Genomic DNA, 8,860 nt, shown 5'->3' with positions numbered 1-8,860 from the left:
TGCTGTTAATGACTGCCTCAGGGTCGCAGCCCCTCTCCGCGCCTCCGGACGGGCTACCCCAGCCGTGTCCCCTTTGGAGGGTGGGCTGGCACCCAGGGCACCCACGGAAACCTCGCCTGGCTCCAGGTGCTCTGCACAGCGGGGACCTGTGTCTGCTGCTGCTGGCTGGTGAGGGATTTGCACATCCAGTTAGTGTTCCTCAGTTGAATTCCTTTTTGATAACTGTTTTACGCTTGGGTAAAGCCACCTGCTTTAGCAGAGTGATTCCTTATTTACTTCAGTGCAGAAGCAATACAAAGCTCTGCAAAACCTTAAAGTTCGGCTCTTTGTCTCAAAGTGGTCAGATATAAAAAAGTAAGTGTTGTAGGACCGACTCTCTGCAGGTAGAGATCCACCAGTCACACCCATTTCATTGCTCATGGAGAATCCGGCCGTGCTGCTTTCTGACAATATGCTTTTTTATCTCCCAGCCCGTCTCTGAACGCTGTGCGTCAGAGTAAAACCAGCATTGGTTTCGGTCATATTTACAGGGAGAATTTTTCATGGAAATTCATCCTAAATGAAAATCGAAGCTGCATTCAGCCCCACTGGCGTTGGCCAAGTTCTGGCAGGGCCGTGCTATGTGCGGGGCCATTCTGTGGCAGAAACCCTCGGCTGCAGGAGCAGAGAGACCCAAGACAGGGACCCAGCCGCCGGAGCAGGTCGGCATAGCACCTGGGGTCTGCGTTTAAAGCACTTAAAGCTTTACCATCCAAAGCAGTTATGTTTCTCTGCCTGTCTCAGCGCACCAGACTGGCCCTCGTATATCATCTCGTACAGGAGCTGCAGTGGAACTTCCCCTCCTGGATTTCAGGCTCAGGTTGTCGGCCCCGCTTGGAAATCCTCCAGCCAGAATAAGACGAAGGGAGACCAAAAAGACAGTAACAGCACGGAGACTTCCGAGTGGTTTACTCTCTTCTTACTCTGATTTTGGTGCAAGAGTTATTGCTCATGTAACCCCACACAGAATCATAAATGAAGTGGATTAGGAGATTACACCATCACGGAGAAAATTCCACCCTCGTAATCTCCTGCGGGCCTGTAATCTGCAAGACTTTCCCATTTTACTGCCTTTCTATTTTAACCCTGAACTCTTAATGCCTGGCAGGAGCCCATCACCCCCCTGAGCCTCATTGGCCGGGCAGGGATTTGCTGGGTACTTAAATGTCACCTTCTTGTCCGAAGAGGGTTTTGTGCTTTTGAATTCTCCTGGGGAGAGGTGTCTTCTGCATCCATCACCACCAGCACCGAGCTGGGACAGCCCATGCACAAGGCAGTTTGTTTTTTCCTCGATACTGTCATCCCTGCAGGCCTGGGGACACTTGGACTTTAAAGGCAAGAAGCAGAATTTAAAAGAATTTCAGAAACCATCCATTTTTGGCTGCGAAGTGACCAGCGCTTGGTGCGAAGATGGGGAACATGGACGGGAAAACCGTGGAGGAGCTGAGCACGACCGAGTGCCACCAGTGGTATAAGAAGTTCATGACGGAGTGTCCTTCTGGCCAGCTCACCCTGTACGAGTTCAAACAGTTTTTTGGCTTGAAAAACCTGAGTCCGTCAGCGAACAATTACGTTGAGCAAATGTTTGAGACGTTTGACTTTAATAAGGTAAATATTGTCCTTGCCACTCAGCCCGCGCGGGATCGGCGGTGCTCTGCTCCCTGCGCGTGGTCGCGTGTGGTGCATCTGGGTGCATGCAAATACCAATGTGCATTGAAGGGCGTGCGGTCTGGTTCTCCGTGGCCTCATAAACCGTCAAATCGCTTATGTAAGGTGAAAAATGTCAACAAAAACTCCTCCCCTGCTGCCTGTTCTGGGAGAAAATAGACTTCTCCCACAACTGGTATTTCCCTTTTAATTTTAAATTATTGAAACAGTGGGGTTTTATCTGCTAGTCCATGATCCCTTTAAAATGAAGTGCCCTTTAATCGTTAAATATCGAATGTTGTGACAGTAAGGAACAAGCGAGCAGCGTGAGAACGAGCGCTGCATTCATGCAGAAACTTCCCAAGCTGTGCAGCGTGGCATGAGCTACGGCTTGCAGAACTGATCGGGTTTGTTTTTCTGTTGTTTTAGATCACAGATGGATTATAGTTTCCTTTATTTTATTACATGTGCTCAGTCCCATACAACAAGGAGCTTGGGCCCTTTGCTCCCTGCGGAGAGGCTTTGCGCCTCGGGCCATGGCTGTGCTGGAGCCGGAGCCGGGCAGTCCCGGAGCATCTGCCCGCGTCGGGGAGCACGGTCTGCCCGGCTCCGGAGCTCTGCCAGACCCGCAGATGGATGCTGCACGGCGGAGAGGAATCAGCACCCTCCTTTCCTTGCAAACGGTTTGAAATTGCACCTCATGTGAGATGAGGAATGTATTTTATGGCAACCCAAAGGGTTTAGTGGGCTTAATCCCACCGAAAACTATACAATTTAGGCCCTAAATCCTTTAGGTGTTTTGTTTGCGCCTTGGCCTTTACATTGCTCACTGCCCCGTGTTTGAATGCATGCCCAAAAAGGGAATTGATGTGGAGGAAATCCTGCTGGGAGCGGGGCTCGGTAGCTATTTGTGCCTAATCTGGCTCTCACAGCAGTGGGATAAAGCAGATGATCTCTGCCTGAACCCGCCCCGCGGTGCGGTGGCTTTGTTCATCAACAAAACCCTGGCTTATTCCCTCCACCAGACCTCCTGTGGTTTATAGCACGTAACATTTTCCTTCAAAGCGCTTGGTATCCCAAGGGCGTGTGCCATCGAACGCCCCGAGGCGGGCACTGCGCGGGCCAGGAGGCTTCCTCGGAGCTGTGAGCACCACAGGGCAGTGTCTGGGGCCGGTGCTGCACGTGAGCTCCCCCAGCACAGCTCGGACCCCGGCTGCAGAGCCGGCAGCGGGCCTGGCCGGACGTCTCTAACGCCGCGGCGTGGGCTGGCGGTGGGCGAACACCGAGGAGGAAAGTCAAAGATAAAACTGCTTGTGCTTTCGGCGTGACCAGATGTGAAGCAGATACACAAATGGCACAGGGACAGAGCAGCACCTTCCCAGCCTGAGCCGTCAGCAACGTGCCAGGGGTATTCCTGGGTTCATTCCTCTCCTGGAGCTTTGCATGCAAGGCCCTTTCCCAGCAAAAAAAGAGCCATAGGTGTGTGCAGGCAGGATAACGTTCGGTAATCCACAGGGCTCATCTCCGTAAGCCTGTGCCTCTTTGACCTCAGAATTACCACTGCTTTGCATGACAAGATTCCTTCAGCACAAGGGCCAGCTTTCGAGGCTTCCTTAGTCCCCCAGCCAGAAACACGCCCCGGGTTTGTTCGTTATCGCTGCGTAATGGCCCTGCAGAGCTTGGCAGAGTGCAGCGGCTGTGGGGCGTGCAGGGGACCCCCACCCCACGCCTCTGCTGTGCTCCCCAGCCCCGGCTCCCACCATGGTGGCCACGCACGGACGTCTGCCGGTGGGGACTTCCACAAGTGACCAGGACAATCACTTACTGCCTGACTCTGCTTTTGATCTCATCTAGCTTCTAACCTTCTCCTTTTAGGATGGCTACATAGATTTTATGGAGTATGTGGCAGCTCTGAGCCTGGTCCTGAAAGGGAAGGTGGATCAGAAGCTGCGATGGTATTTCAAGCTCTATGATGTGGACGGCAACGGCTGCATTGACCGGGGAGAACTGCTGAACATCATCAAAGTGAGTGGGCTCAGCTGCTTCTGTTTCTTTTGCAGAGGACGGTAATTAAACACAGGTAGACAGAAAGGTTGTAACAGGAATATTCCACCCCAAAAGTCAACTCCCTGGTAAATCAGCAGGCACCGGCCAAACCTGCTGCTTGTCCTCTGCCAGGCCTCCCCCCAGGCTGGCCCCCGGCCAGGCCTGTCCCTGCACCCCAGACCCCGCGGCACCCGCACGCAGCCACCCCGGGTTGTTTCACCACGGCCACAGAGACCCGGGCTCAGATAAACACTTGGATTTAATCTAAGGATTTTCAGAGGTGAACAGCTCCTGGCTTATCCCAGTGTGCCCACTTAATCTTTTAATGCACTGATTGCCTCTTTAAGTGATTTTAAGCTCCAGCTTTTTAGAAAGGAGTTATTTCTTTCAGAACATAACTGCCTGCAAAACAGTTTGGCCTCTCGTGTCGGGTCAGTCAGCCACCTGCAGCGATGGAGACACGAATCTGCACAGCGCTCAGTGCTTGTCCTCTCTGTCCTTTCCCTCCAGGCTATTCGAGCCATCAACCGGTGCAACGAAACGATGACGGCTGAGGAATTTACTAACATGGTGTTTGACAAAATTGATATAAACGGAGACGGTGAGGAACTTTCCTATGCAATGCCAGATACAGCTCCCCCTTCCCCCTGACCTGCAGCTCCGTCTGCAGTTCCAGGGGTTAGATGCCCCAAAACACCAGGACCTGGTGAGAGCAGGCAGTGAGCGGCTCTCCCGAAGGTTTAGCTCCCCGTCCCCTCCGCAGGCTGCAGCCAGCCCAAGGGATGCTGCGAACTGCCCCTCGCCACACCGGCAGCGCGGGGATCGGCGCGGGGTTTAGCTGTGGCGGGGCTTGGGGCCCCGTTTACAGCCTGTGCAGCTCCTGGGGGGCTGCTCCGAGGCTGCTGGTGGAGGGAGGAGAAAGGCTGCAGGATTTAACAGACCTTTTCTGAACGTGCTCTCACAGGCGAGCTCTCCCTGGAAGAGTTCATGGAGGGGGTGCAAAAGGATGAGGTGCTGCTCGACATCCTCACCCGCAGCCTGGACCTGACGCACATCGTCCAGTTGATCCAGAACGATGGGAAGAACCCGCACGAGACGGAGCAGGCGGCCGAGGCTGCCCAGTAGGCTCCCGGGAAACATTCCCTTCATTTCTCCTTTTTCCCCCTTGCATTATTAAAACAAATTGGGTTGCGGTTGCGGGACCTGGTGAGCTGTCCTCGTGCCAGCGTGACCAGCAATAGACTATTCCGGATCTGCTCCGAAGGCACTGCTCCCCGGCAGACAGTTTGGGGGTCCCGGAGCTCCCTGGGCGCTGCCTTGGCCCTGCCTGCCGCAGCCGTGCCCACTGGTGGGAGGAAAGGCAGCTGTGAAGAGGGGCTGCGGCAGCGGCGAGGAAGAGGGGCTGCTGCGATGGCAGCCCGTCGCGCTGGAGGCACACAGCCCCCTGGGGCTGCCACGGGGCCCTCGGCTGCGCGGGGCTGTAGATACGGCTGCCGAGCAGAGCGGGTAGAGCCCCGCCGCCCTGGGAAGGGGAGCAAGGCAGCTCGGTAACGCGCAGGAGAGCCCCAAAATTCACTCGGAGGCCGTGGCCAGCGCCTGCAGCCTCTGCGGGGAGCGAACCCTGGGGCTGCCTGGCACTTGGCCCCGGGGAGAGGGGGTCCCTCGAGGACACAGGTACGAAACCTAGAGAGCAGCCCCGAACCTTCTCTTTCCAGATGTATTTCCAGAGCATGAGGTCAGCTGTTCCGGTCACTTGCTCTTTGGTTTGTTATTATGTTAGCAATCATTAGTGATAATGTAAGATAAAAACATGTATGAGCTAGAAAAAGGAGAGTGGTGAATGCAGTGGTTTTGCTTTGTTTAAAAGCATTAAAAAACTTAGAATGGTGCCTTTTTTAACAACTATCGAAACTTGAAGGGCATGCTTCTCCTCTAAATACCTGAAAGGGCTGCAATAGCAGTAACCTGAGAGGGAGAAGTTTTGAATCTTTGTAGGAATATTCCTGCATGTCTTATCACCTGCGCAACAAACTTAAACTCCCCTGCAAGTTACACCCCGTGGCACCCTCGAGCATCAGGTGGGTTTAACTACAACGGCAGCAAGTCGTCTGCAGGCAGTTCGCAGGGGAGTGCTGCTAGAGACGCGCAGCGTCCACGCCACCAGCATCCACAAGCACCTGACTATTTCTGAGCAGGCAGTGGGCACCATCACCTCCACTGCACACTGGGCTCCAGCACTGTCCCCATGGAATAAATCCCAGTCACCCCTTATTATGGCATCCTGGGGACAGCAGCCTCGCCTGCCGGTGCCAACTGCCGGGGCCCTGAGCAGGGGCTGCGCCCAGGGCCCAGCAGACGCCCAAGGGAAGCTGTGAGAGCAGCAGCCTCGCCCCGCAGCGCCCGTCCCCGCGCCAAGCCGGGGCTGCTCCTGGACAGGAGTTTCCTCATCTGGTGGGAGCAAGTTTCAGGTGTGGTGAGGCAAGACGGGACACCGGGAAGGATTTCTTGCCTAGCTGAAAGACTTGTTATTTAGCACTGGATTCTTGTAATTCATAAGCAACTTTCTGACCATTTTTTTCCTGTGCATCTTTTTCAATGGACAGCATTTTACCTGGAAGCTTTTGTACTTTCAATCTTATAGTGAACTAATAAAGATATTTTACAGGACTATTTCAAGTTGTGCTTGTTCTTTCTTTCAGTCATTCATTTTATTTCCAGTAGGACAGGTTAACTGCCTCATGCAAGTGCAGAAACCTTTGTTTCGGCTTCATTAAAATAGTTCTTCTGCAAGAGCACCACGAATGCAGGGAGACATCCATTTTCTTCAGGCTCAGTGTAGAAAAGGGGCTGCTCCTGGGTTCTCATACCCTGTGAGCGCTGTCTACTCTTCTGAACCTCATCTGCGTTGAGCAAGCGTAGCTTGCTTTAACAAAACCTCACCCCTCGGGTAGTCCCACAGCTCTTTCTCCTAGAGCTCTGCTTTACCACCCACATCTCCAGGCACCCCCAGCTTTCCTCCCTGCTGCCTTCTGGGCCACATGCAGCAGCCCCGTCGCTCCCTCCCGCCTCTGCTTTTGCCCAGATGGGTGCAGGATACAGGACCGCAGCCCCCCACAGCTCCGGGCTCCCCCCAACAGCCCGGTTCATGCTCTGTCCCAGTGGGCAGGCACACAAACTGAACCGAGAGGAACCCTTTGACCAGCCAGCTTGTCCGGCCACCCTGCTCACTGCAGTGCAAGAGAGAGCAGGCTGCAACCCTCTCATTAGAGCTGGGCTGAGCTGTTTACTCAGCGTGCAATACTCCTGCTTGCAGCAGAATCAACGCCCCCACAAACGACCAGCACAAAACTTCCTGCACTTCATCCTCACAGCAGCAGCGAGGAGGGAGCAGAGTTCGGCGTGGGCTTTCTGTGCACGCTCCCTCCCCGGAGACGCAGCCAGTCCCGCCCGTGCTTCCTTCAGCCTCTCGCTCCTCTGCATGCCCAAGAAGCCACAAGAAGCAGCCCTGACAAGCCCAATCTCTATTTATCAAGATGAAGTCATTCTAAAAGGGCTCTCAGAATAGCCAGCTGGCCAAAGGCATCTTTCAAACCTCAGCGTCTCTCTCCAAAGGATGTTTTTTCAGCCTCTAAGAAAGCAAATTAAAAATAATTAAAAACTAATATTGTGACTCTTCGCCCTAACTCATGCATAACATTTATTTCAAAACAGCGGCGGCTGTTCAGGTGCCAGCCATGGACGCATTGCTCGCCCTCGCGGCAGTGTCACTGCCAGAGGAGAGGCAGCGCAGCCTCTCCGGTGACGGTGGGAGAGGCTTTTTCGGGAGCCGCGGTCAGAGGGGCGATGGGGCTGCATCACCACGTGGCAGCTCTGAGGCCAGACCCCAGCTGCATCCCTGCGCATTAGGTTGTGAGGTCTAAAAGGCAAAGAAAGGAAACAGAACGGGTTCTGGGGTAGATGCTTCGCAAGGTCCCTTATCCCCAAGGGAACGCAGCTGGCCCACAGCACAGCTCTGGCGTGCGCTTGTCATGCCTCACATCCCAGAACACCATTAGTTACCTTAAATACGCAGCCTTTAAGGATAATACGTTTGAGATACTTCCTCAACTTCTGAGGTGCACTTTCCTCTGAAGAGGAAGAAAGAAAGAAGTATTTTCCCACATTGCCAGAACTGAGCATGGGTGCTACGAGGAAAGCAAGCGAGAACGGCGAGACCACAGAAAGTCCCTACAGCAATCAGCGTGGGGCCGTGCCAGTCCCGGTTTGCAATGCAACATTTTCAAGGGGAGCTGCACATGGGTGCTTTGGGAATGAGCTGGGCACAAACCTTTCCTCTGGGCAGCCACCGAACCAGCTACCCACAGGTGAACCTCCCCTCTCAGAACATCAGGTGCATGGACAAAGAGCATGGCTAAACACAGAGTTAGATGGAATTCTCCTCTTTCCTTCTCAGCCTCATGATCTCTGCTGCTCAGCGCCTTCCCTGGGAATGCATCTTCCGGAGAATTTCAGGATGCAATGCTTCCTTGGCTCCTGTTCCCTGGGGCCTCTCCCTGTCAGCCCCCTTCAGCAACAGCCTCACCTCCAGCTTTCTAACCCGATTATTTCACCTTCAATCCTACCCAACTTCAGAGGCATCAAACATCAGAGCAGATGGCAGAAGCTCAGAAAAATCACACAGCATTTGCCTTTTCCAAGCCACCCTGCTTCCCAATTTAGACTAAAAAGAAATCCGATCAGTCAAATCCAATTCAAGCTGGGCTGTAAGTCTGGAAAAATGGATTATGCAAAGTGTCTGACATCAACAGCTCGATGTGAATGTGGAATTGAGCTTGGAAGGGGCACAAAGTGTTTGTACCTATGGGTTTACAAATAGGACTAAGACTAAAGCACCTTGTGCTTCTTGACAAAAGATTACATGACTGATAAGAAGCACAATTTTCCAGTAGGTTATGCCAGCACTAACACAAGCATTATCTGCCACTGCTACCACCTTCAGGCTGTCCAGGCCAGAGGAGTTGGAGGCATCCCACTGCCCAGTCCAACCCTTAGAGCCCTGAACTATTTGGGTTCCTGTTTCAGTCCTGGCACGGTCCAAACAGCGGTTCTCATCACAACACTGCTAACT

General features: G+C 53.6%; 1 protein-coding gene across 1 annotated transcript; it reads left to right on the top strand.

The window, feature by feature from the left end:
• The first annotated feature begins 1,449 nt into the window (after window positions 1-1,449).
• Window positions 1,450-4,857, top strand: GUCA1A (guanylate cyclase activator 1A). The gene is made up of 4 exons (XM_009938624.2): window positions 1,450-1,647; window positions 3,562-3,711; window positions 4,243-4,333; window positions 4,697-4,857. Exons 1-4 carry the CDS (start codon window positions 1,450-1,452, stop codon window positions 4,855-4,857), a joined length of 600 nt encoding a protein of 199 aa, XP_009936926.1.
• Window positions 4,858-8,860: the final 4,003 nt, after the last annotated feature.

This window comes from Opisthocomus hoazin, chromosome 25 (genome assembly GCF_030867145.1).
Source record: "Opisthocomus hoazin isolate bOpiHoa1 chromosome 25, bOpiHoa1.hap1, whole genome shotgun sequence".
Taxonomy (NCBI): Eukaryota; Metazoa; Chordata; class Aves; order Opisthocomiformes; family Opisthocomidae; genus Opisthocomus; species Opisthocomus hoazin.
Note: the sequence above shows the minus strand (reverse complement) of the source record. Positions and strands in the feature narration are given on the sequence as shown.